The sequence below is a fragment of the Carassius gibelio genome, chromosome B1 (genome assembly GCF_023724105.1).
Source record: "Carassius gibelio isolate Cgi1373 ecotype wild population from Czech Republic chromosome B1, carGib1.2-hapl.c, whole genome shotgun sequence".
Lineage (NCBI taxonomy): Eukaryota > Metazoa > Chordata > Actinopteri > Cypriniformes > Cyprinidae > Carassius > Carassius gibelio.
Genome location: NC_068396.1, coordinates 31706495 through 31733757, shown reverse-complemented (window position 1 = coordinate 31733757; position 27263 = coordinate 31706495). Strand labels below are relative to the sequence as shown.

At 38.4% G+C, this 27263-nt stretch overlaps 2 protein-coding genes across 2 annotated transcripts; both read right to left on the bottom strand.

Moving 5' to 3' along the window:
* Positions 1–19: 19 nt before the first annotated feature.
* On the bottom strand, positions 20–7699 carry LOC127948607 (G-protein coupled receptor family C group 5 member B-like). Its single transcript, XM_052545166.1, has 4 exons — positions 7022–7699; positions 2425–3495; positions 1153–1259; positions 20–1070 (listed from the first exon to the last, which is right to left on the bottom strand). The coding sequence occupies exons 2-4, from the start codon at positions 3491–3493 to the stop codon at positions 1026–1028; spliced, it is 1221 nt and encodes a 406-aa protein (XP_052401126.1). The 5' UTR covers positions 3494–3495; positions 7022–7699; the 3' UTR covers positions 20–1025.
* A 12462-nt stretch (positions 7700–20161) lies between these two features.
* LOC127949637 (lipopolysaccharide-induced tumor necrosis factor-alpha factor homolog) lies at positions 20162–24841 on the bottom strand. Its single transcript, XM_052547073.1, has 8 exons — positions 24768–24841; positions 23783–23892; positions 23062–23145; positions 22945–22989; positions 22061–22108; positions 21785–21811; positions 20950–21088; positions 20162–20874 (listed from the first exon to the last, which is right to left on the bottom strand). The coding sequence occupies exons 2-8, from the start codon at positions 23874–23876 to the stop codon at positions 20769–20771; spliced, it is 543 nt and encodes a 180-aa protein (XP_052403033.1). The 5' UTR covers positions 23877–23892; positions 24768–24841; the 3' UTR covers positions 20162–20768.
* Between the last annotated feature and the right edge of the window lie 2422 nt (positions 24842–27263).

Below are 27263 nucleotides of genomic sequence, written 5' to 3'. Positions count from 1 at the left end.
ACAAGGGACGCCTTGAAAACACGGTAGGAATGTTTAATGGAATTTGTTTCAAATATAGACATCAATTATAGTTGGTAGTATGCTTTTCACACTGTATTGCCTTTCAATATCAAACACGGCATCACATTTAAAGATAATACCATCAACTGCATAATAAAGACTGACAATCAAGCGTGCAGAGTCTGGAAAAAACATCAAACGTGATATCAAAACTAAACTAGGCTCACAGGTCGAATTTAAAAGAGCTTAAAAAGAAGATGGTAACTGAACAACTTGATACAAAACATTAAAATAACTGAAATACAGTTTAATACATTTCAAAGTTATAGATTTTGATTATATATCTGAAGTGGAATGCAGGCAGAAGACTTTCTAAGGCTAGACATTTAATGAAATAACCTCTCTCTCACAATCTCATCATAAAAATAACTGACCCTTTCTCAATACACATTTCTGGTTACATTTTGAATAATTGATATGTGCGTGTTTCTTTTGAAATTGGCCACTGAAATAATATGCTTTTTAGTTTCGGCAGACATCACAAATGCCTGTTTTCCCCTCCAGTCAATCAGTTCACACTGAATAAGTGAAAGAATGACATCTATTCTCTCTCACTCAGAAACGCGTCACATTATGTAAGTAAACTGGTCTGTTACCAGCTTTTCATGTTGATTTTTACACTCCCTCTCCTTTCTCTTTCACACATCTCTGTTTATGTAAATCCTTACAGGTCCTCATCAGTATGATTTAACTGATTTATTTAATCTAAACAGACATCACCTGAGTGATATCGAATATGTAGCATGTCCTTTGTTTTGTATTAAGTGCTTAATAGAGAACATGTGCAAAATGAGCTTGCTCCCATGTTGAAAATGTCCATTAAATTCAGTCAGCTCTTTTATTAGAGGAGCATTTCTAAATGATGAACATGGAACCTTAATAAAGTGCCTTTTGACCCTGTGAAGTCACCCGAACTCAATCCTTTTGGGGGGCCCGAGGGGACATTATTGCCATTCTAACCGCTCTCACCACAGATGCCTCCCAGTGAAGTTTGGAGGGGCAGATGGGATCTGGAAACATAAAGCGTGAAGTGAATGGTTTGTGAGACTTAGGCATTAAAGTGTTGTAGAAATGAGTAGTATTGTTACTGACTGGTCCGGCGTTCATGAGCAGGGCCATCTCGGTGGGCTGGTAAACGTGACTGCGGTACGGCACATCGGGACGTATCAATCCGTTATGATAACCTCCAGTCTGCAGAACTGCAAGAAACAAGACAATATAAACAATATATTACATGCTATTATGTAAAACAAAGGAAAAGCTCATTTAAAATCTGTATATAATAATTCTAATCTGGCTAAATAGAATAAATATAAATATATATATATATTTTTTAATATATGGCCAGTTAAATGATTTTGAAAAGCTTCAGAAATTGTACCTTTTCCTAATGTCCTCAAAAGGCTATTTTTGGCAGAACCAAATAATAACATTCTAGAAAAGTTTTTATAACCATCAACTAACCTTCCAGAACGTTGCTGGGAAGTTTTTTTGTAACAGCCTAGAGAACCTATATAGAATGTTCCCTAATGGTTACTTTTAGGCTTTTTTATTACACGGCTCTGTGGAATACTTGATTCTGATTGGTCAGTCGCGACATTCCGAGGTATGTTATCCCTGGATAACAGCCTGCAAAAGATAATAACACAGGATTATCCGGGTAACAGCAGTCGGCGCTCTACTCTTGCTTGAACTATCTTTTTTCTTGATGGAAGCTTTGCGTTTTTTTTAGCTAATAAAATATTAAAACTCGATTTAAAACGGTGTGCAATTGTTTAATTATGTCATCCTGGTATCGTGGACTTGGTCTCGTTTCATACAAACCCAGCTGCTGCCATTTTTCTACAATTGTTTGGTACGCTGTAATGGATTTTTGGAGAACTAACAAACTGGTAAGGTTTTAAAACATTTCCGTCTTAATAATTTTATTGCCTTAATTATTTTGTGGTGAAATGTTGTGTAATACGTGGTTTGCCGGCACCGTTTGCCTTAAATGTCCATTTGCTCACAACTGCTGTCTTTACGGAAGCTTTGCGTTCAAATATTTCAACTCAAATCAATATTTCACGCCTAATTATTTATTTATGTGTTAAGTAGCCGTGTAATAAGGTTGATCAAGACGTCTCCGCTTTGCATCAGGGTCGTGATCACCCTGTCGGGGTTTATTCTGCAAGAACAACTGGCTGGAGGTACATTATCCCTTACATAATCATAACCTAATCTTCACGGATGTTGCAGGAAGGTTTTTGTAACATCCTGAAGATAGCCTACGCAAAACATTCTCTAATGGGTTATTTTTAAGTTAAATTTTCAGAAATGTAAACTATCCTTCCACATGTTTTCTTTTTGTGTGTGGCGTCTTACCCGCACTGTGCTCTTCTACGGTGTACGCCTGGCTTTCTACGAACGGAGCTCTGGGATTGGTCGGCCGCTCGTCATCATGGTAACTTTGTGCCGTTGGCGGCTGAGGAGTGTCGTAGTAGTTCTGGCCGGTGTCTGTGTTCCTCTGACTGGACGGACGCAAGCACAGGTGCGTTTCTGGGATAGCATGAAATAACAGCAGCACCCAACCCTCGGTCACCAAGGCGACTGCTAATGCCGGCTCATCCCAATCCTTCGCTACGGTCGTGATGGTGGCATCTCCGTACAGATAGAAACCGAGCCAGGCGACCCAGAGGAGAAGCGAAGACAGACATGAGAGGAAAAGCCAGACAGCGTTGCACCTCCACTTCATACTCCTCCTGCTCGACTCCTCTCTGTTGCTCCCTCCGCACAACACCACAGCCAACGACAACATGCTAGCAGCTAGCAACAACGCTAGAGCATAGCTACACACCAGCACAAAGTCTAGAGGCAGGTAATCACAGGCTGCATGTCCCTCGCGGACCACCGTAAGCAGAAGCCACTCTCCAGCAATGATGCCTTGAACCACAGTAAGAGCAAAAGCCAATCCGGCGAGAGAGCTGCCCGCTGGGCTCCGCCTCCCTCCGGCCAGCTTCTTCAGCCGCACTCCCTGCACCAGCAGACAAGAGAAACACATCGCAAACAGCGCCCCCCACAGCCCACGGCGTACCATGCAGAGCACCTCGCCACGCCCCACCAAGAAGACCAGCGATAGGCTGAAGAGACCCATGGTTCCAGCCAATAGGAGGAGGAGAGGACCGACACCACAGCGCTTCTCTGGTTCCGTTATGGTTTTCAGCTTGGCTAAAAGAACTATGGCCAGGATCAGAGCGGATACAGTCCCGCCGCATGCTATGGCCTCCAGCACCACGCCCCACACAGACTCCAGATCGCACAAAACTCTGTAGGGCGGGTCCACTGTAGCGCCACACCCATGAGGAGGGGGCGGGGCCAAAACCTTGGCCGGGTCCTCAAGAGCGCAGCAGCCAATCAGAAAGAGAATGACGATGAGGGTGGGCCTTACAGCCATGGCTGAAAGAGAAAGATCACAAAACATAAATGTATTTTTTCCAATGGGTTTTCTGTGTAAAGCCCAACATATACTGTGTCTTATGCGCATATAAATATATATATTTTTACATATAGAAAACAAAACCAGAGATGGAACAACAACAGCAGACACCTGTGTTAAGAGATAGCCACAACTTTAGTTTAAAAGGGTACAAAGATATTTTATCAGTCGTACCTCCTGGAGAGAAACTTTCTAAAAATGCACGTGTCAGCTGTCTGATTTGTGTATGCTATCAAATGGAGTACACTTTAAAAGGCTATGCTGTTATCTGTATGCATATGCTAGCATACATATACCAAAAAATGTATACTTTGGGCTTAAGGATTTCAACTCTTTTTATTTTTCAGTAAAAAGACATTAACCAAACCACCAGCTCTGAGATGGATCACAAGTTGTCACTATGAAATTACCATTTTCATGTGAAATATTGCAGGGTTTATTATAAATAATTAACCTGTGCATATCTTTATTTATTTATTATTATTATTATTGTTTTTTTATAATTAATATGCCCTCTTAATAAAAAAACAATAACCTTCTACCTCCATCTACCTCCTACCTCTACCTACACCTCTTCTCGAGCTCATGAAATACAAAATTGACTTTATTTACTAAGCGCACATTTCTAGTCAGTGAACAATGAATCTGTGCAAGGTAATAAGAAATAGTTTGTTTTGGTAATCTTTAATCAAAAGCTTCTTCTTCTGCTCTGAAATTGCACTCCTCTCTGATGACGTCAGTTTGAAGGCTTGGACAGAGCATCTTTAACAACGGCCGTGAGGTTGCTATGAGTCAGAGATGAGAGGAGGAAAATAAAACTCAGCACTCTATTCAATATTCAGTTTCATTTGGAAATACGTCACAGAAATAAAGACTGCATCCAGAAACTGAAAAATGCTTCCTTTTGAGGATGCATTCCAGAGAGGCATCAAGGCACATCCGAATCCAAAGTTATAGTTTTACTTTCTGTCTCATGAGATACCTTTATCTGATACATTTTTGAAGGCAGCATAGATGTCCTTCGCTGCCTTTGATATCCCACAATCCTGTGCGTTCCTATCTATGATGGTTGATGGCATCTGAAAATTACATCTGGTAGGCCTAGTCAGTTTTTTGTGAAAAGATTTCTGACTAACTTTTAGCGTTTTTTATGTCATTTCTAGTGAGAAATCATAAGGTCTATTATAGTAACCAAATATTTGTTTAGTTTCACCTATTTTGTTGTAAATCATCAATCCTTTTCGCTGCCTCAGAAGCCTGTCAGTTTCATCAGATCAGCAAATCAGTTTCATGAGGTGGCCTCATGCCAAAACGCTGTGTACAATGTCAACAAGGCAGCAAGCCCAAGTGCCCAAGTTTTCAGATGCAGTCAAAGTCGGCAGCAACTTCACGCAGACTTTAATCAGGTTAGAAGCTATATTGGAATTTAACGCAGATGAAAACAAGGCTGTGCATGATAGACCTATAGCACACACTAATTGTCACAACTTTCAAACTGTTTTATCTAGTTTCTGAAAGAGTGTTCATCGTTATTTTGTTGGTATGTTGTTAAACAAGAGCACAATCCAATGAACGCACTGTATTCCTCACAGCCTCGTTTTCATTCCTTTCAGTCACAGAAGATCGCTACAATTATCTAATCTTCCAGAATAGATGGAATTTTCTTTTTAATTTATAAAATGATCGTATGAGAATCCTTGTTGCAGGATATTCTTAAAGGGGGGGTGAAATGCTATTTCTTGCATACTGAGTTTTTGACACTGTTAAAGAGTTGGATTCCCATGCTAAACATGGACAAAGTTTCAAAAATTAAGTTGTACGTTTGAAGGAGTATTTCTGTTCCCAAAATACCTCTTCCGGTTTGTCACAAGTTTCGGAAAGTTCTTTTCGAGTATTTCTCTGTGTGACGTTAGATGGAGCGGAATTTCCTTATATGGGTCCTGAGGCACTTCTGCCGGAAGAGCGCACGCTCCCGTATAGTAGAGCACTGAGAGCACAACAGACTTCACTGATCAGAGCGAGAGCGTCGCGAAAAGTCACAAAAGAAGTGTGTTTTTGGTTGCCAGGGCAAGACAACCCTGCACAGATTACCAAAAAAAAAAAAACATTAAGGGACCAGTGGATGGAGTTTATTTTTACAGAGCATCATCGGAGTTGTGCAAGTGTTTTTGTTTGTTCCCTGCATTTCAAAGATGCTTGTTTTACAAACAAGACCCAGTTTGACGACGGATTTGGATATCGTTTATTTCTTAAGGATGATGCAATCCCAACGAAAAAGGGTCACGATCGTGTGTTGGAACCGCAGGCGGTGAGTAAAACTGCTTCAAATATCTCTGCCTCCTTGTTAGTGCGTCCGCCTCCCATCGGAGACCCGGGTTCGAGCCCCGCTCGGAGCGAGTCGTTGCTGCTGCTGCTCTCGTTCAGTTTCAGCCTCTGGATCTGATTCTGGACCATAAATATACGGCTGAATCTGATTGTTAGCCATGGTTTGTTTTGGATGTTTTTTTCCTCACGGTAATGTCACAGCTTCCAAACGCTCTCAACGCAAAAGCCTACTGGCGCTCATGATTCTTTAGCTCCGCCCACACGTCACGCCTCCAGCCGGTCGTGTTTTTCCGGGAAAAATTGGTACAGACTATCTTTCTCTTATGAATATAATAAAACTAAAGACTTTTTGGAGTTATGAAGGATGCAGTACTACTCTATAGGTACTCAAGATTAACAGGATATTGAGTGAAAATTAGCATTTCACCCCCCCTTTAACAAGAGGTAAGAAAACACAATTGCATTTACAGTTATGGTACAAGTCAATGATAAAACTGTACACTTCTTTGTATTCTTTAAATTACAATAAACAGTAAACAACATACTGGCGAGTCACTGATTATAACTACAAAAACATTGTGTGTATTAGACTAAAAGAATAAGTGTGTATTACAGAGTGTAGGTACTGTAGACAGGTATTGCTGTAATTTTAATTTCCAGAGCGACATCCTTTTCTCTGGTTAGGAATTTGGCTATTAAAAACATAAAATTTTAGCACATTTCACTTTTGAATTATTAATTTTTGTTATATGTTTACGCAATTTGTGTGATTTCTAAATAAATGTGATATATAATAAATAAAATTAAATAAATGCTATTTCTAGTGAATGCATTTGCTCATCAGAGTTGTAAAAACCGAGTGTAGAGATGAGTTTGTCTCTCATCCTCTACCCCTTATAAACCCCCCCAGACAGTTGCTATGGCAACCAGAGGAGCGCGTGGGCTGGCCTAGATGGAGCGGCACGCAATTGATATAAAAAACAAGAAGTCAGAATACACACACATATAAACACACATATAAACACATGCACGACTTCAGAATCACATTTGAGTTAATTTAGTTAATTTAAAGACAGCAAAACCATAATGAACAAGAGTAATAGGATAGATCTGCAGGTAAAACAGTTATATAAACCACAGACAGCCATAGGTGTGACTCACCTGATGAGTTCAGACTGTGTTATAGATAAATCCTTGAGGTCGATATGTGTTTATTAGTGCAGGAGAGTTTCTACACACTTTCCCACAATCCAAATCTCTTCTTACCGTGTGAGAATATCCTGCAAAATACAAACTCCTGCTCTGACATTACAACCGAACGCCACGCTTTTTCTCGCTGCTCAATAGTTGAAAACCGGTGACAGAAACCAGCTGATGTGCGACAGACAGCTTCACACCCACACACTACATCTGTAAGAGAGCATCCTTATTTCTTGATGTCACTGCTGCTGCTTCTTTCTTCCAGTCTCTCTTTGACCATGTTAAACCTCCTCTTGCAGCGAGAGATGTTGCTGCGCAGTGTGCTCCGTGGATCCGTGTGCAGTTGAGGGTAAAACTCACGTCTGATTGAATATAGACCTCACTGGACCGCTGTAGTCCATCCTCACTTGTCACATGCATCTCTCTCTCTGAAGGGCTTCATTTGCAGCATTGTGATGCAGAGCCTATAAATAAACCGCAGCAAACTCCTCAATAATCATGCTTCTCACAGTCTCATGATGATCCAGCGGTCAGACTTCTGGCCTGAAGACTTCCAGTTAGACCTCTCGCTGTCATAGAAATCTGACAGAGGCCACACACACACACACACACACACTTACGGCCAGGTGTGTGTCCACGTGCAATGTCTTCAGGGAGTCTTATGTAATAAGGATCCCAGAGCTTCAGGTCATACGTGTCCATTAGTGTGTGTGTGTGTGTGTGTGTGTGTGTGAGTGTCTCTTTAAGTAGCCTTCAGATAATCCTGTCCAGTGGTGCAGTGAGCCATCAGAGTATCACAAAGAGTCTCTTCAACTCTCCTTTCATTATGTGTAGGTGCTATATTTTGTAACCCGTACAGTGGATATTAACTGGGATCTGAGAAGTTTAATGTAATAAGAGGTATACAATTTTAATGCCTACAAAACCTATTATTTTGTTGAGGCCTTACACACACACATTTGTTTATGTGAATTGTGGAGACTTGTTTTTATACTGACCAAACAGTATTTTCTATCCCCAACCCTAAACAGGAAACCTGTTTGCATTGCTACACTTTCAGATACACATTTACTATTTTTAATCATTTTTCCCCTCATGGGGGCTGCAGGCTGGTCCCCACAATGTCACAAATTTCAGCTTTTACTATCCTCCTCAATGTAGCATAACATGTACAAACACAGACAGATATGCTTCAGCATAACGTACCCCAGATGCTTGTTGAAGATTAGCTTAAGCTGCATTCAGATGACTTGCTAAACTGCACTAGTGCAGCAGAACTTTAAGAGCTAAATGTTTTAGGTGGCCATAAGACCATTCTGTTGTATTTGTATAATGCAAAACAGGGATCGTTCTGAGAACGTTCTTATCAACAAACCATACTCCCAGTAACAGATCATTCATTCATTCTCAATGCGTCAGCACAAAAGTGTAGGCTAGATTATACATTGTTTATACACAGAAACAATTTAGTTTGATATTAATCTAATGCTTTCAAAACGTTACTTCTTGATTCAGAATGTTCAGAAGACATTTGAAAGTAACGTTCCCATAATGCTGACAAAATGATCAAATGGAATGTTCCCTTGCATAACCGAGAAAAATTTAATGAGAACATTCACAAAATACATTATAACATTTTAAACATCTATTTGAGCAAATAAAGACAAATTTATCTGAAATTAGTACAAAACTGCCAACAACATGTTATAAGTGTGTAACACCTCATGAATCCAGTAGTAATGATGCTGAGCTGGTAAAGCCTGGACTGACTTCAGAGACAGATTATCCTGCTGTCCTTCTACTAACAGGGTTATTAGGACACAGAGGACAGGGCCTGATCAGATGGAAAAAAATCACACACACACACAGATATATATATTAGGGGTGTAACGGTTCACAAAATTCACGGTTCGGTTCGATACGATACACTGATGTCACGGTTCGGTTCGGTTCGGTTCGATACGTTTTAGATACAGCAAAATGTAAAAACATCTCAACTTTTCAGAATGCCGCAAGCGCACCGCGGGTCATGTGACAAGAACTAACCAATCAGCTTCATCCTTTCCCGTAACAACGTTGAGAGCTCAGCCAAGATGAAGGAACAGCTGATCATAGTTGTATATGGATTGCAATTTTGAAATAAATTCAGTAGCAGAGCTACTGCAAGCGATTTTTAGAGCTGCAAATCCATTTATCCTTCGCTGAAATTTCCGCGTCTCATGGAGAGAGCACGTCATTGTTGCTTAGCAAAGACAGACGCCTCAGGAGAAAGACGCGCTTAGCGTTTTCCATGCGTTTTTAGGCACGATATGTGAACGGCCCCTAAGGCGCTCGCTCACTCAGCACGCGCTGAAGGCTCGTTGCAAAATGTCTAATGCATTTAACAGACCAGAAATATAAGATCCTAAAATAACCAACAGGTCTGGTGTTTGGGTTGGATTCCCTGTAAGCTATAGTGTCTAAATGCTGCAGGGATAGTTTGCTGCGTGCATGTTTCTCCTTTTTTTCGTCTTTTCCCAGATAGTACTGACGCATATATCCCAGATATTCCCGCTGTTTTTTTTTTTTTTTTTTTTTGTAATCCCGCTGGTGTACCCTGTCATGTTGCAGATGCGACATACCGTTGTTTTTTTATCCACCACTCTCTTGCCATCACCATTATAGCTTAAAGGGAATCCAAAGTGCACCCAAACACCAGACCTGTTGGTTATTGGAGGATCTTCTCATTTCTAGTCTGTTAAACGCATTGGCTATTTTGCAACGAGCCTTCAGCGCGTACTGAGTGAGCGAGCGCCTGCTGAGTAGCCTAACATAAACATATAAGATGGTGTTTTTTTCTTCTTCGGGAGTGTCAGGGGCGTTGCCTGTTACGTTGTTTGGGTTATTGGGCTACCTTGTTGAACGCATATCATTATATTTCTTTCTCTCTCTTTTTTTTTTTTTTTTCAAATATAATTAATTACTCCAACGAACCGTTCGGTATACATAATGCGTACCGCGTACCGAACCGAAAGCGTCGTACCGAACGGTTCAATACGAATACGCGTATCGTTACACCCCTAATATATATATATATATATATTAGGGGTGTAACGATACGCGTATTCGTATCCCCTAATATATATATATATATATATTAGGGGTGTAACGATACGCGTATTCGTATTGAACCGTTCGGTACGACGCTTTCGGTTCGGTACGCGGTACGCATTATGTATACCGAACGGTTCGTTGGAGTAATTAATTATATTTGAAAAAAAAAAAAAAAAGAGAGAGAAAGAAATATAATGATATGCGTTCAACAAGGTAGCCCAATAACCCAAACAACGTAACAGGCAACGCCCCTGACACTCCCGAAGAAGAAAAAAACACCATCTTATATGTTTATGTTAGGCTACTCAGCAGGCGCTCGCTCACTCAGTACGCGCTGAAGGCTCGTTGCAAAATAGCCAATGCGTTTAACAGACTAGAAATGAGAAGATCCTCCAATAACCAACAGGTCTGGTGTTTGGGTGCACTTTGGATTCCCTTTAAGCTATAATGGTGATGGCAAGAGAGTGGTGGATAAAAAAACAACGGTATGTCGCATCTGCAACATGACAGGGTACACCAGCGGGATTACAAAAAAAAAAAAAAAAAAAAAACAGCGGGAATATCTGGGATATATGCGTCAGTACTATCTGGGAAAAGACGAAAAAAAGGAGAAACATGCACGCAGCAAACTATCCCTGCAGCATTTAGACACTATAGCTTACAGGGAATCCAACCCAAACACCAGACCTGTTGGTTATTTTAGGATCTTATATTTCTGGTCTGTTAAATGCATTAGACATTTTGCAACGAGCCTTCAGCGCGTGCTGAGTGAGCGAGCGCCTTAGGGGCCGTTCACATATCGTGCCTAAAAACGCATGGAAAACGCTAAGCGCGTCTTTCTCCTGAGGCGTCTGTCTTTGCTAAGCAACAATGACGTGCTCTCTCCATGAGACGCGGAAATTTCAGCGAAGGATAAATGGATTTGCAGCTCTAAAAATCGCTTGCAGTAGCTCTGCTACTGAATTTATTTCAAAATTGCAATCCATATACAACTATGATCAGCTGTTCCTTCATCTTGGCTGAGCTCTCAACGTTGTTACGGGAAAGGATGAAGCTGATTGGTTAGTTCTTGTCACATGACCCGCGGTGCGCTTGCGGCATTCTGAAAAGTTGAGATGTTTTTACATTTTGCTGTATCTAAAACGTATCGAACCGAACCGAACCGAACCGTGACATCAGTGTATCGTATCGAACCGAACCGTGAATTTTGTGAACCGTTACACCCCTAATATATATATATATATATATATATATATATATATATATATATATATATATTTTATTCTATCTGTTTTCTTTTATTTCTTTTATTATTTAAAAGCCCTTGCTACATGTACTGTGTTTAAGCTAACTGAGACTAGTTATAGCACTTATGAATCATTGCTCTTTTTGTTGTTTTTGATTGCTGGCACTGTCCTCATTTGTAAGTCACTTTGGATAAATATATATATACTAATTTTATTAAATATTAAATTTTACTTACTGATGACATCATACCATCAGTCGGCTTCCAGAGCAGATTTCGCCTTAATCGTTGCACGGGTTGCGTTTGCTTTGGTGATCTTAAATATCAACATTGCTAATACCAGAAATCACTTACCCCACCTTTAAATAATTAAATTTATATGTGTGTATATATATATATATATATATATATATATATATATATATATATCAGAAAATGTTGTTTTGTTCTCACAGTAATCCAGCTGAAAGTCTCCTGTCAGGTCAAGCCAAGGTTTATTGTTGTCATTCTCCTGTACAGTGGAAAATAGACTAATGCCTCAGGCTCTGACACAGTACTGCCATATCAAAGTGCTCTGCTCCTGCACTGAATAACCAGTTATTTGAGATAACAATAATAATGTTTTAAATCTAAAGGTTTAAAAATTCAAATGAAATGGTTCACCATTTAATTTCTCCACGATCATCTTTTCTTTTCAAGTGCATTGCAAGTCTATCAACAAGCTAACGACGGATTTCATTTGAGGTTTTGAAGGGGAGTTTTAAATTCTTGCTGTTTATTTCAGCGTTTCATGAAGATTGGAGATGGACTGACCATGATGTTATTGAATTCAACAGCTCTCAACTCTTATAGGGCTTGGGCGTCACGACGTCATTACTCAGCGTAGCCGCCACGTTGATGGCCTCGTTTACTGCTACTCGGACTACTGCGCAGTGTTTAGACATACTCCCTCTCATCCATGTGTCTTAATTTGATTAATTAAAAATCTATTTCATCCATGGTAAACCGTTGCTGTATTGTGGGGTGTAATAGCGCAACACATGATCGCCATGAGGAAAATAAAATGAGAATGGATTAACTTTACACTGCTTTCCTGCTTGGAGGCGCGACCACGGAGAATAATATTCATTTATATAGCTTAAGTCAACATTGAAAATAAGGGAAATTTCTCAGGTTACTCATCCAAAATATGGGAAATTTCAACATTCATCTTTTTGTTGCTATCCCTCTGCTGACAGCAAAAATTCGTACCACAAAACTGCTGCATTAACTAATTTAAGCGATTTGTGAAGCTAGGTCTCACGTGACTTTAGTTACAGATTGGCGTGACATCGTGCTCTCACAACAACCATGCTATCTTAAAAAGCCCAACATCACGCTAAGGTTGCTTTCAAGTGAGCAAAACGATGCTTTGAAAACATCTGTTTCGCTGGAAGGACAAGGAGTAGCAACAGGACAACAGCACAGAGACTTGACAGGTCTGATGGAGGGGCTAACGGGATATTTTACAGGAAAATACTAAAACAGGAAGACAGCGGGAAAAGAGCTCAAATAAAATCCATGTGTGAATGGTTGTTATCACTAACGGTTACTAAACTAGCAGCTAGGTAGAGCCCTATTTAGCATATCCCTATAAATCCCACAACCCTTTTCGCGATTTTAACATATTTTCTTTTTTTCTCCCAACTCTGCTTCTTCTCGTTCAACTTGCTGTATGTTTACATTCGCGATGCCAGCAACATGGCCGCCACGTCCCAGAATGCAACTTGGCGCCCAAGTCCTATTGAATGATCGCCTTCTGAGTTTATTAACAGGGAACTAATGTTTTGTCAAAGTTCTCTCAAAGTTACGAACAAACATCTCCCAGTAACGTTACGAAATCGTTATCTGGTCTTTATGTTCTCGAAAACAAATTAGTCCAAGAAACGTTAGCTAATTATATAGTTCTTAAACGTTTTAGTAGAACGTGTGGATAGCTTAGCTAAAACATTGGAACGTTCCCTTAGTTCTGTCGCAATCAAATCATTTTGTTAATTTTCGCTGACTTCACAACTTGCAGTAGAATGCAGTAGAACATTCAAAGGCATGATTGTTACATGCATTCAAACATTGTTACAAACATTGAAATAAACTTGTATGTAAAAATGCCAACAAAAGTAAAATGTGTATTCTGCTTGATTACATTACAATGCATTAACATACAAGCCTACATCCTGCAGTTCATTATGAATTTACAATTTAAAAAAAGAACAAGAAAAGGAAAAATCATATATCATATAAAAATATATATCAATATATAACTTCACAATTCAAAAGAAAACACCACCATGACATGACAAGCCAATGAGTTTCACTTTCCCTATCTATGCAATATATATATATATATGTGCATATATTTTTTTAATAAAGCAGGAAATACATCAGCCTTTTGCATGTTATAATGTTGTTTTTCTTTAGAAAACCCAGTACTGTCCAGAAGATGTTGGTGCTAAAGATGTTTGGTCTTCCATGATTTCTTTATTTCAGCATGTGCGTTTGTACACATAGATGACACTTTTGCATATTGGGCAGCGATGTGCTACGTCCTTACAGGAATTCCAACAAAAAGGGATCAAACAACACGGCCAGATTCTGGACAGAAAACAGAAAAGAGTGTTTTCTCATATCAAGAAGTACACTTATTCTGATGCGTTTACCCAGCTAACAAAATAACATTTTGCTCATGTTACCATTAGTTAATGAAAATATTATTTCTGATCATTCTCTGAAAATTCAGTGTCCAGTTTTTAAAAATGTTTGTCAAACTTTCTTCCAGTTAACTATTTGAACATTTAGGAAACATTCTATTGTATAATTTTGTACACATAGTTATGAGATCAATAATTGAAGACCAGATAACTCTGAAAGAATGTTCTTTTAAGATTGCTGGAAGAATTCAGGTTATAATCTTTCCGGAATGTTACCAAAATTCTAAAAATGTTTCTTGTTAGCTGGGAACATACTAAAGCACATGTCAGTTATTTGATATTCATTTTAACTGTACTAAAATAACAGCTTCATTATACATGTGTAAATAAATCTATATTTAAATATATCACACACAAATTTTGGTGTACCAGATGGTCAAAAATCAATGTGAGAAATGAATGCAGTTCCTTACATTAAAAGGGCAAGACCTGCAGCGATGGCCCATGTCATCAGGCCACTGATGAAGATTGTCTCTGTGACGACCTCTAGCTGACAGCGAGGACATTTCATCTGCCCCGGGAACTCAGTCAGACGAGGACGTGAAGCTAGCTACCACTGCAGTTACATGGAGAGACAAATATAATACCATCATAAACCTGTAATGTACAGATGCATCGTGTATGCTGAAAACTTTTAGTGTCCGAGGCAGAGTGTCTCTTTCTGCTCACCCAGGGCAGGTGGGAGCATGACGGTGGGCTGTGTGTTGCAAACTACTATTGGAGCTGAAAGAAAAAAAAAGTTAATGATGAAATCCCAAAAAAGATGACATGAGAGAAATCATTGAACTAGGGTTTTTCTGCTCACCCGGTTTAGGTACAACAGACTGGAAGGTCTGAGTTACTGTGGCCCACATTACGGTAGGCACTGGGTTGCAAACTGCCATTGGAGCTGAAAGAAAAAAAGTTCATGACGAAAACATGAATAGTTTGGCCCTGGGGCGCAGTTGTGGCCTTATGGTTAGAGAGTTGGATTTGTAACTGGAAGGTTGTGGGTTTGAGTCTCAGGTCTGGCAGGGATTGTAAGTGGGGGCATCTATCTGAAAAGTGATATTAAAGTAGCCGAAGTCATCTTGACAATGCTATGAGGCTCCAGTTTTTTGGGACAGCTAGACGAAGGCTACAGGATTGGCATTAGAAGGCACAATGAAGAGGTCACACAAATAGACATATTCTGTCTAGAATAATTGACTGTGTGAAATTGTGTGGTGTGTTTGAGCTGGCTTTGCGTGGCCATGATGAGAGCGAGGCATCAGACTATACAATGACCTTGTCTCTTTTCAAAAAAGAGTTTTTAAGTGTATCATTATAGATGCATTATATAAAAAAGTTAATAATAAAAGTATTTTGGACATCAGTTTCGTTGATTATTAGCTGATTATATTGGGCTTTATGAAACTATTATATTTTTATATACTGAAAGAGACTCTTTTTTTAACAATTTACAGTCTTTAAACTGATTTAAATGGATTTGTTATTCTTTGGTTTACCCTTGTGGACAACATCTCTGAGTTAAATGGCTGGTGTTTTAAAAATTGGTGTTAGCGCCATGAGCATCAGAAGTTCATGAAGCTTGACTTGTTTACTGATAATGAAAATGTTTATGATGTTTTGAGAGATTCAAACACTAAAACAGTGGTCTCCCTTTATAACCTAAATTGGTCGTTTTAAACGTAGCAGTTGAAACTGACACATTGTCATCACTACATCATTTTTTTATCCTTGGTCTGTGATACCATACTCAGACACACATGGGAAAGGTTCTCCTTCAGACACCACCTCATCAGTGGCACTGCGCTGCAAGCAGACAGGTTTAAACAGTACAGACTGATGTTTCCAGAAGATGCAGTGAGCAGGACTTTGGCCTATCCAGTGCTCGACAGGAGAAAGCTGAAGACAGAGCTTAGTCTCATTCACTGTAAGGAAGAGTTCAGAGCCTGTTGTGGGGCTTTGGACCTACTCCAGCTATTTATGGAGAACAAGACTGTAACTCTCCTAAAGGTTCCTGTAACCATTATTTATTTATTTTTTTTGTGATTTTCTTGATTACTTCATTACTGATAATAAACCCAAATTTAACTAAAATTCACTGATTTGTGGTACTTTTATTGCATGCTTTAACAGTCGTAAAGCGAAGTCGTTTAGCTAAGCAGTAATGATACATTCTGACCTGTTAAATGGCTTTTACATTCCTGTGTTACTAACAGTTTGATTTTCAGTTTTATGTAATAAACCAGCAAAATTAGAGGGGGTTAGACTGTGAAGATTTAGGAAAAGAGGCAATGCCTAAATGTTACTGAATTTGTTGAAATTCGTGTTCAATTGGCAAACCAGAATAAAGTCACATGACTGAAGGCTATAGGCTCAAACGGCATCCAGAGGCATGGTCACGATCTAACATTTTCCACCTATTATTCCTCTAATAAACAAAGCTTTTATACCACACTTGTCATAATCAGAGCTTATGATTTGTAAATAAATAACTGCTGGATTCAAAACAGCAAGTCATAGGCCTAACATAAAAATAACAATTTGGTTTCATAATATTAATATATATATAAGTCAAATATATCTGACTTAAACAATTAAGATAACAGATTTAAAACAGAAGTGTGGCAGCGCTCCATAAATTCACGGAAAGAAAAGGATGACGATGCACATATTCTGTTTGTTTTATTTTACAAGAGCACAAATCTTCTGTTTTTATTGTGAGTGTGCACAGATGAAGGTAAACACTTTTGCAGAAAAGGTTTTTTTATTTGTATTTTTGTTAATGTCCAGGCTGTTTTGATCGCGCCGGAGCCTGGCACACAGTATTCCAGCAATTCAAACTAACATCACTGTTCATTATCAAAATAAAATACAGTCAACTAAACATACAAGGTTACACTGGTCAGTTTTAATAGACGTAGTATACCAGTCCATTCTGCTGTTATGCCAAGGACGTTTTTGATCATATGAAGTGGATCTTTTCCATCTATGTGCGAATGTGTGTAGTGTACTAACCTAATTTACATTATAAATAATAGTTTGACATTCAAATATATTGTGAATATGGAAACGTTTGCATTTGTGGCGAATGAGACATGAGCAATAACCTCCAAATAAATCTAGCCAAACCCTATACTCGCTCATACTCGACTGCACGCATGCACGCACTGTCATGATCTAATGCACATAATGGCAGATTTTTAAAAACAAATAGGCTAGGCCTACCAGAACGCAAAAATTTAATCTGAACAGAATCCAGCATGATCAAATTAATGTGAGACACAGTGTGTTTTGCTGCATCAGGGCCGATACTTTGCAGCACAGCCACAGTTACTTTTGGGATAATTTTATTTTAAATCCCATAATGCCAGTTGAAAACATTGCAATTGTGTTTTAAAATACAGTAACGAGCACCACAAAACCATTTAAAGAGGCACATTCAGCAGACTCCGTGCGGGATAGGAAAACAAAACCAAAGTGAAATGACCTCAAACGTATGGCACGCATTTTATCAAATGATCATAATCACATCTATTCATTTTATAATCCTTTTATTAGCATTTTATTCAGACAAAAACCCCTTTAATTCAAGTGAGAAAGATTTTTGTTTTAGCCATACAATGCTTTTTTGGAAAATGCCTTGGTAAATGGGATTTTTATTTGGTCTGTATTTAAACAACTACCTTCTAAGATTATGAATCCAAAATTAGGTTAAAGCTAATCCACAGACGTGAATTTTGCAATATATAAAATATACAAAAGCAATCTTATAGTAAACCTTTACAAACTTTCTTTAATTGCAGGCTGAGCTGGATGCTGAATTGAAAGAGTGATGTGTCCTCACATAACAGGATACAGACTCTGCTTTAACTCTTCTGTCGAATTTTTCTTGGGTATGGATGTTATGTTTTTAATCCCGAGGGAAATCCAAATAACATCTAATGCACATTTCATATTCTCATCAACGGCTGTAAATCATCTGGTCTTACCTGTGAGATCCGCATATGCGACGAAAAGACTTGAAATCTACCCCAGCACCCAAATCTGCTGAGCTGGGTTCAGACTTCTTGAGGCTCGAAAGGAATATTCACTTCCAGAATAATATGTTACTCATAAATAAATTACTCAGAGACTTTTCTTTTAATAAGTTTTACCGCGTCACCATTTGTTGTGGCTTCACTTTATTAGAAGACAATAACTCTTAAGTAATAAAGACTGAATATAACAGCAAGTAAGTCTTCACCATCGGACTGCGGTTTTAAAGCTCTCCTTGGCCTTTTATAGCCTTGCATCAACTTCCCTGCCTTCCTTATTAGCATGACATTTATCACACTTAATACAGAGTGTCAAAAGCACAAATGGAAGAATTGCACGGGTTTATTAGTAAAGCATGCAACTGCTCATAAAATATCCATTACACCTCGAAAGCATAGTTATAACTGTCTATAATAATACATTGTCTCAACCACATAAGTCACACTTGGATATAGTAAAATTAGCACAAAATTACTAACACATAGCAACTTAAACCCCAAACCTCAGGTGTGATCAAAACACTGCGTCAAGGTTTAATCTTCCTGGCACATGAACCACCCTTAGTGAGAGGAATTCTTTCTGTGCCCAAAAGAGGAGGCGACGAGCCACCCTGCAAAGAGGGTGTGATCTGAGACCACCCTGGTGATTGATATAAGACACCACCATCATGCTGTCGGACTGGACCAAGACATGGTGCTCTTTCAAGGATGGAAGGAAGGTTGTAGGGCTAAGAAAACTGCCAACATCTCTAGGCAGTTGATATGCAGGCATATCCCCTCCAACAAGGTGCCCCAACCCAAGTTGGATGGGTCCGTCATGACTACCTTCCTTCTGGAGGTCATGCCTAACCTTATTCATGTTTGGAACAGGTGAATAGGTCACCCATGGGCCCACAGCCCTGATACAGCTGGAGTCTACCCTGACAGGAAACCGCCCAGGCGCTAGGTGTGGAATGTGGGCTTTGAGCCAAAATCTGAAGGTGCTGCGGATGAGTGCTTTGTTGTTTGGAACAGAAGTTTGAATGACGCCTCTGAATCGAGGTAACCTGCGAACGAATTAGGGCGAGCAATCTCATCGAATTGTTTTTAAAACTCAACTTGCCACTCCCAGAATGGCTGGCCAAACAGAAGGTGAGAAGGTTTATTTTTTTAGAATGAGAGCTTGCCGAGAAAATACGGGGAACTCGCATTTACATGAGTGTGAGAGAGTGAAGAAAAGATTAGCTCTTTATTGTATGTGGGTCTGCCATCACAGTGGTAAAACATTTGGGTATGCACTGCACCTGCAGGACATGACCCACTGGAAAGGAAACTCCATTGCTCACAGGTGCTCGGAGGGATGGAGAATGAAAGCGAGCACTTTGTGCAGGGTGTTCCAGCCGAGGCGATAACAGAGCCTCTCCTCTAAGTAAGTCTGGAGCTATGTGTTCTCAATAGGATTTAATGATTCCTCCAGACAGTGAGGACAGGTAATAATGCTGATTAGAATCTAGTATGCCATCTAGTGTTTAAGAAAGGAAACACACTATTGCTCTCAAAATGAGTTTGTATGACAATTCATTCAGTATATTGCACACTCTAGTGCTGGGAACGAATCTCAATACGTGAAATAAAACCAAAATCATTGGTCTTTGTGGTGAAAACTCGTCTGCATGGACCAGGACCTCTGTGAACTGGACTGTGGTCGATGGAGACTCATATTTGGGGTAAAATGAAGATGACATATCTGTAAAAACACTGAAACCCATCGCAGACATTTTCCCTCAACCTTTGTCTTTGCATTCATTAGACTTCAATTAATTTCCTTTTATTTTTTCATTGATAGATCATTTATTAAATGTTTTCCTGAAATATTTTAGTTGGGTGTTCATCTAACCATTTTTTTATTTTACTACTTGTTTTAGAATGTTCTGAGTGGAGTCAAAGCAATATTCCCATAATGTTTGCACAATTATAAAACGAGAGAAAGCCGATGAACATGCACATGTGAATGTAATTGTCTTTATTGTGCATATTGAAAATGTCATCAGGGTGTCCTGGAAATAAAGGTGGCCAGAGGGGCACAGAAATCTTTTTGGAGGTAACTACAGTAAAGGGTAGCTGTATAGAGTACAACTTTTTTAGCATGCACTGAATTTTTTTTTTAAATACAAGGCACACCTAACTGTATTAATTTTAGGGAAATTAATTATTGTACAACAAACATTTTGCTTTACTGTATTTACTTTTTTTACATGTATTTGTCACAACATTTTATTATATTTTATAATGAATAAAAATGAACAAAATTAATGGTGCCACTTTTTTTCTGTTATTTTACAGATTTATTTCTTAAAATAATTTTAAAGAACCCCTGTTTGGGGTCAATTATAGCATTTGATCTTGTCTGCTTAAGAGCAATTTGTACATATATTATCATATATTCACATATTACAACTGACAGATGTAGGTTCAAAGCATTACAATAGTTTTTTCTAACACACACAGTCTCTGAGAAACAGAAGGAAATGCAAGAAGTGCTGCAACCAACCATGCTTTCCCCCTAAAGACACTCAAAGTTTTTATGTTGGTCTATCAGATTTTCTTTGTTTCAGAGCAAGCTACATGCGTTTGTACACACTGACGATGGTTTTGCAGTTGGGACAGGTATGCTTTACATCCTTGCAGCCGTTCACACAGAAAGGAATCAAACAACACGGCCAGATCCTGGAATGAAACAAATGAGTGTGTTTTCTTTTCTCATATCAGATACATTTGAATCTGATGAATATGATTCCTTACCCTAAAAGGCCAAGAGTTCCAACGAGGACCCACACCAACATGCCATTGACATATTTTACCTCTGTCACGACCTCCTTCTGGCAGTAATGACATTTCATTCGTCCCGCAGCAGTAGTCAGATGTGGTGGAATAATTACAGCTTCAATAAATACATAGAAAAAAGAGTTGAAGGGGTCATATGATGCGATTTCAAGTTTTCCTTTGTCTTCAGAGTGTTACAAGCTCTCGGTGCATAAAGAAGATGAGTAAAGTTGCAAGGACTAAAGTATCAAACCCAAAGAGATATTCTTTAAAAATGTTAAGAGTCAAACACTCACCCCTAAAACAGCTTTTTTAAACACGCCCCCACATGTCTACATCACAATGTGGGATTTTTTGCAGTTCAACCCAAATATTCAGATGTGTGCTGCACATATTACAGAGGACACAGACTGTTTCCTGAACCAGTAGCCTACAATGTCAGTGTCTCTTTCTATAAAGTGGGGCAATTCCAGCTTTGCAAAGACTTTTGAAGGCACATTTTCATATGTAAAGATTTTGCAACTCATGATTCAAATGTCTTTAAAATTCATCTGGCTGTTTCTAGCAGTGTATTACACATATTCTTTTTTCTTTAATATATATTGTAAGACTGAACAGTGAGGTGAAGAACATAAAGATTTAAAGAGCAACAATAATGAACAGTATGTGGAAAATAAGCAACATCATATGACCACTTTAATACTGATAAAAATGTATAATATTATGATTTTAAACCTCTAACATGTAACACCGATACATTGTGCTTGATGAAACCTTCTAGTATTTGAACACAAAGTAAGGCTTTACTTCTTACCCTGAGCCGGAGCAGGAGCCGCTGGAGCTGAAAGAGAAACAAGCTGGGGATGAAAACCCACAGAACCAGACACTCATAGCACTCATCTGTCAATAAGTTCAGCTTATTTATTTATCTCAGGTTTAACATTAACAATTATTTGAGTTCAGACATCACAGTGCACTTCAAAAGATTAACAAAACAAAGCACTACTGATGTCCTCTAACATGTCACACAGATTAATCTTGTGCTTGATAAAAATTTGAACACAGAGTAATCTAAGGGTTTACTGCTCACCTTGGGCCGGCGGAGGACCTTGGACCACATGAATTACAGGCTGTGTCACTGGAGTTGAAAGAGAAACAAGCTGGTGATGAAAACCCACAAAACCAGATGCTCACAGCACATCAACACTCACCAGGGACAGGCACAAATGCAGGCTGAGCTGCAGCCACGATTGAGGTAATTTTCTTTTAAGTGTGACTTAATTATGTTATCCACTGTGTTATCATGAGTGATATGACTGATCGTCTTATAGCTCATAGAGTCCCGATCAGCCAGTTGCCAACATTTTAATTTATGCATTTAGCAGATGCTTTTATCCAAAGAGCATTCAGGCTATCAATTTTTTCCTATCATGTGTTCCCAGGGAATCGAACCTCCAACCTTGTGCTTAATAACGCAATGCTCTACCATTTGAGCTACAGGAACACTAACTAATTTTAACTGCCAAGAGTTCAAGTTGTGAGAAACCGAGATCAGCGGAATGCATGGATTCCGAAAAATGAGAGAACCTGCGTCAAACGTTTCAACTCAAACATTGTTAAAGTGAAAGCTTTAATAGTAGCTGCTGACAATTACTGACATTAAATACTGTAACATTAACCAATGGTCAGATGAATAAAAATAAAAGGGATAAAAGGAAGGGTAACACTTGTGACCTGACTTACTTGATATCCCTCATATCATCTGTTAGTAAGTTCAGCTTTCACAATATTGCTATTTTATCTTTATTTCAGGTTTTACAATAATTATTTGTATCCAAACATCACAGTACACTTAAAAAGATTAGCAAAACAAAGCACTACTTATGTCCTATAACATGTCACACAGACGAATCTGGTTCCTGAATAAAATCTCTAGTGTTTGAACACAGAGTAATCTAAGGGTTTACTGCTCACCTTGGACTGGCGGAGGATTTTGGACCATCTGAATCACAGGCTGTCCTGGAGATGAAAGAGAAACAAGCTGGTGATGAAACGCACAGAACCAGACACTAACAGCACATCAGCACTCACCAGGAGCAGGCATATATACAGGCTGAGGTGCAGGCATGACTTGCATCTGGGGAGGTTGAGGTTGGTAAACGGTGGTCATTGGAGCTGGAAAACAGACAACCATCATCTCCAAATGGTGGCATGACATGAGGATTTATTTTCTTTTTTTAAAAGGTTGGATTTGTCTTATTCATCAAATTGATTTACATTTATAACTTAAGCATAAAAAGTGTTTCCAGTAAACACTGACATTCAGATCATTGTTGCTGTTGTTGTTTTTTTACTTAAATTACAGTTTTTTTTAACAATTGCTAGCTTTTCTCAATACTTCGGTCACTTTTCCAAAACTCTTCACACAGTCCCCTAACCAACTTTCATCTTTGCACAGCAGCTCAGTCCACACTCAAAATGCACTTAACTACCAAAACACTTTATATATTTCTCAAACAAACTCATTCTTCCAAAACACTGGCAAATATTATGTAAATATATGCTCGGAAAAAGTGAAATAAGTCTCATCTTTTCTAGAAATGCTGGGTGTTTACAGTAACACTGTGGTATGCGGAAACATTCCTTCTGAAATAAGTCTCATCTGCTGTGATGTATGCGAGATGTAGATGTTTAAGTTATGCTGGATGTCATGACTGTCAGTGGTGGGCTGTGTACGGTAGACCACGATCATTGATGGAAACAAATGGCGCCATGAACATAGTTATGGTTCAGAACCAGAGGGTCAGCTGACCTGGCTGGGTTTGATAGGCGACCTGCATTCCTGGGCCGGGTATGTTGTTTGGGGCAACTGGTGAATATGGAGGAGGCAATTTTCCTTTTTCCATCAACAGCAGCCTGTAACTGAGAAAACATGTGCTTTACAGATACAGTGTGACAGATCCATATTCAACACTGGCAAGGGGATTTTCTTTTAAGTGTGACTTAATTATCAACTGTGTTCTCATGAGAACTGATCGTCTCAGTTTGAGTCCCGATCAGCCAGTTTGCCAACATTTTAACTGCCAAGAGTTCAAGTTGTGAGAAACAGAAATCAGCGGAATGCGTGGATTCCAAAAAAAGAGAAGAATCTGCGTCAAACGTTTCAAATGAAACATGGTTAAAGTGAAAGCTTTAATAGTAGCTGCTGACAATTACTGACATCTAACACTGTAACATTAACGAATGGTCAGATGAATAAAAATAAAAGGAATAAAAGGAAGGGTAATGGAGGTAAATAAGATCACTTTTGATCCTGATTTTGAGAATTACCTGATATCCCTCATATGATCTGTTGATAAATTCAGCTTTCATAATATCGCTTTTATTTTTATCTCAGCTTTAGCATTAACAATTATTTGTGTTCAGACATAACAGTGCACTTAAAAAGCTTAAACAAAAATCTAACTGTGGAACAAGCAATAAACAATTATTTAAAAAAAAATTAATGAAACAAATTGGATTTATTTTTATTATAATCATATAAACCTTATCACATGTGTATTTAAAAAATGTTCTGTTTATTAATAGCTACATTTGCAAAAATCTTACCTGTTTTATTTATGACTTACAAATATGCATCACATTAAGTTTTCAGTAATCTTAACACTGCGAACATTTATGTATATAAATTATATGCAATTCAAATACATTAATCTTAAATGTATATGGTTGTCTGTGGAAACAGATAATCTGAAATCAATCCAAAATTCCCAAACTCTATGTAATATGACACATACCTGTGTGTTTCTGCAGTCGGCAGAAAGCTGTGAACTCTCTTACAGTATGCTCTTGCCCCGAAAAGACACTGAGATATTATAAAGAGTCTGTTTCTGTTTTTCAGAATTTGGTAAAGATAAGGGGTGGAGCTTAAAGTACAGTCATGAGGGCCCATGCTAATTCAGATTCTAAATTTTCACATAGTACTTTTACAAAACTCCCAAATTTTAGTGCAAACACCTCCTTTAGTTTCCCATCACCATTTAAACCATGCTTATAACTGTCAGCTTATCATTTTCAGTCTCAGACTTAAATGCTTGAGATACAGATAACCTCAATTTACATGCTGAAGTAAAAACTTTTGGTAAAATTTATGATGCTTTTTTTTATTTGTGTGTATTCATGGGATGTCACACAGTGTTGCAGCTGCCATTTTTTAGGATCGTCAGTCTGCTGTGCTTTTATAACAATAAATCAGAATGGATTATTTACCAAAAGATGTGGATGTATGGAGTTTTTTTGAATAAATATTTCTTGTAAGCATAGATGCGTCTTTACATTTTAGAATTTTAGAAACCAAGATCATAGTGAAACTCGCAAGAGGTTAAATTTGCATGTGAAACTGATGATTTACCAGAAAACATTAAATTTCCACCTAAAGCTATTATAACATCGAGATGTGAGTCTAGTTACGCTGCACTTAACTTTGACGAACAACACTTCGATCTGCAAACAAATAGATGATGAAGAGGAGGATGATGACAGTCCAGCGCAAACAAGGAGAAAAGTTTGTAATTTTAGTTTCTACATTCTTATTTTTATGAATGTACCTACTTCAAGGATGTTAGAGTGAAGAGGATTTGTTTGTACTATTAGTATAATAGTTATAGAAGAACATTATTTTCAAATAATCTCGATTCACTAAATATAAGCTAGTTGCAGTAATGTTTACGATGACAATTACGACAATAACAAGCTTTTACAGTTGTTATGTAAGCAGATTTGTATGTACAGGTGCTCACCAGCCAAAACACATGTAACTGACTACAGTCGATGAGTCGATGAAAGTAAGTTCAAGTACATGTCTGTCTGACCATGTAATATCATGTAATATAATACTTTCTGCAGCAATTGGGGGAATCTTAACTGAAGAGACGAACTGATCAACAGGAAGATATGGATCTATTGAAAGTGTATTTTTCAAGCATTTTATTATAAATTGTGTGAAAAGAGTTTCTTCTAATTTATTAATTTAAAAGTATAGTTAACCCAGAATTCTGTCATTTACATTATTACATCTTTTTTTCTTTCTTTTTTAAACCCCTGACATTTTGTTTTTCAGCAGAACTCAAAAAAAAAAATGCTGGTAATCAAAACATACAGGTTTATCACGTGTAGACGACATGTAAATGATTGATATTTTTGGGTAAACCCTCTCTGTAATTAGGGAGATACACACTTTAAATTTCAATCATACTGGACCCAGCCATTAAATTGCTAGAATTAAATGGGTAAATAACAATAAATAAATAGTATTTTAAACACATGCTTTAATATCATATGATTTAATTCCGTTTTCTTGCATTCAGTTAGACCTTTAGTAATAGATACGTGTGCATTAAATGCTCTTTACATGAGAAGAAATGAAAGCTCCCAAGCAAATAACTCAATGGACTAAGATGCGGAAAGACATGCAGCACAATGGAGTAACAAAATAACAAATAACAAAATTATTCAAAGTGATAGTTATATTTATTAAAATTAATTTTACCAAGTACAATATGTTTCATTCCGGGCATTGCACTGCGATGACACATTCCTATGTCTTTACATCAATCAGCTTACATTCATCGTTAAAGTATGTTTCAGCCTAGTTGAAGGGGGATTCCTAACATTCCTCTCTGTAACAAGCCACACAGGAAAGTACACTTTATGTATTTCTCAGAAATGGGCTTTATGTACTCCTCATAAATATGCTTAAAGTGAAATTTAAGTATACTTGACTAATACTTACATAAAGTCTAAATATATTGGAGCTATACTTGTGCTCTAGAATTCGCTCATGAAACACTCATGAAAGGAATGCAAAATAGCAGCCTCTCTTCATTTTCTCACTGTAATAACCTTCGGCTAAAGTTCTCTGCTCTAAAGTTGCCCTGGCGTCCAACCCTTGCCATAAAGCTTTGGCGGTTGCGAGGTACTTGGGGTGATGTGTGCGACCTGGACTATGAAAACAGTTCTGCACTGGAGTTTTTTACACTTCACACGCACCTCCCCTTCCTACAGTGAGCTGTTGGATGTGGTTACCCACGCAGATAAACTAGTCCTGCACCTGACCACCCCCTTCTTCCCAGACTTCCACCAAGAGGTTTCAAGGTCCTAGAAGCAGCCTTATTCAGAACGCATCACAAACGCTACTGCCACGGATTTCACCACCATTGTTTTCGCCCATTGCAATGAGGACACTATTGTCTTCCCTATGCATTCAGTCTTTCATGTTATGTCTTCGCCATTTC

What these genes read in the sequence shown, in the direction of transcription:
- LOC127948607 (XM_052545166.1), bottom strand. Translation starts at nt 3,493, where the DNA reads ATGGCTGTAAGGCCCACCCTCATCGTCATTCTCTTTCTGATTGGCTGC. An exon ending in CGTAGAAGAGCACAGTGCGG is followed by an intron (nt 1,260 to 2,424) that starts GTAAGACGCCAC and finishes TGTTTCTTGCAG; the next exon opens with TTCTGCAGACTGGAGGTTAT. An exon ending in TGCTCATGAACGCCGGACCA is followed by an intron (nt 1,071 to 1,152) that starts GTCAGTAACAAT and finishes TTATGTTTCCAG; the next exon opens with ATCCCATCTGCCCCTCCAAA.
- LOC127949637 (XM_052547073.1), bottom strand. Translation starts at nt 23,876, where the DNA reads ATGGAAAAAGGAAAATTGCCTCCTCCATATTCACCAGTTGCCCCAAAC. An exon ending in CGCCTATCAAACCCAGCCAG is followed by an intron (nt 23,146 to 23,782) that starts GTCAGCTGACCC and finishes TCTGTTTTCCAG; the next exon opens with CTCCAATGACCACCGTTTAC. An exon ending in AGGTCCTCCGCCGGCCCAAG is followed by an intron (nt 21,812 to 22,060) that starts GTGAGCAGTAAA and finishes TTTCTCTTTCAG; the next exon opens with CTCCAGCGGCTCCTGCTCCG.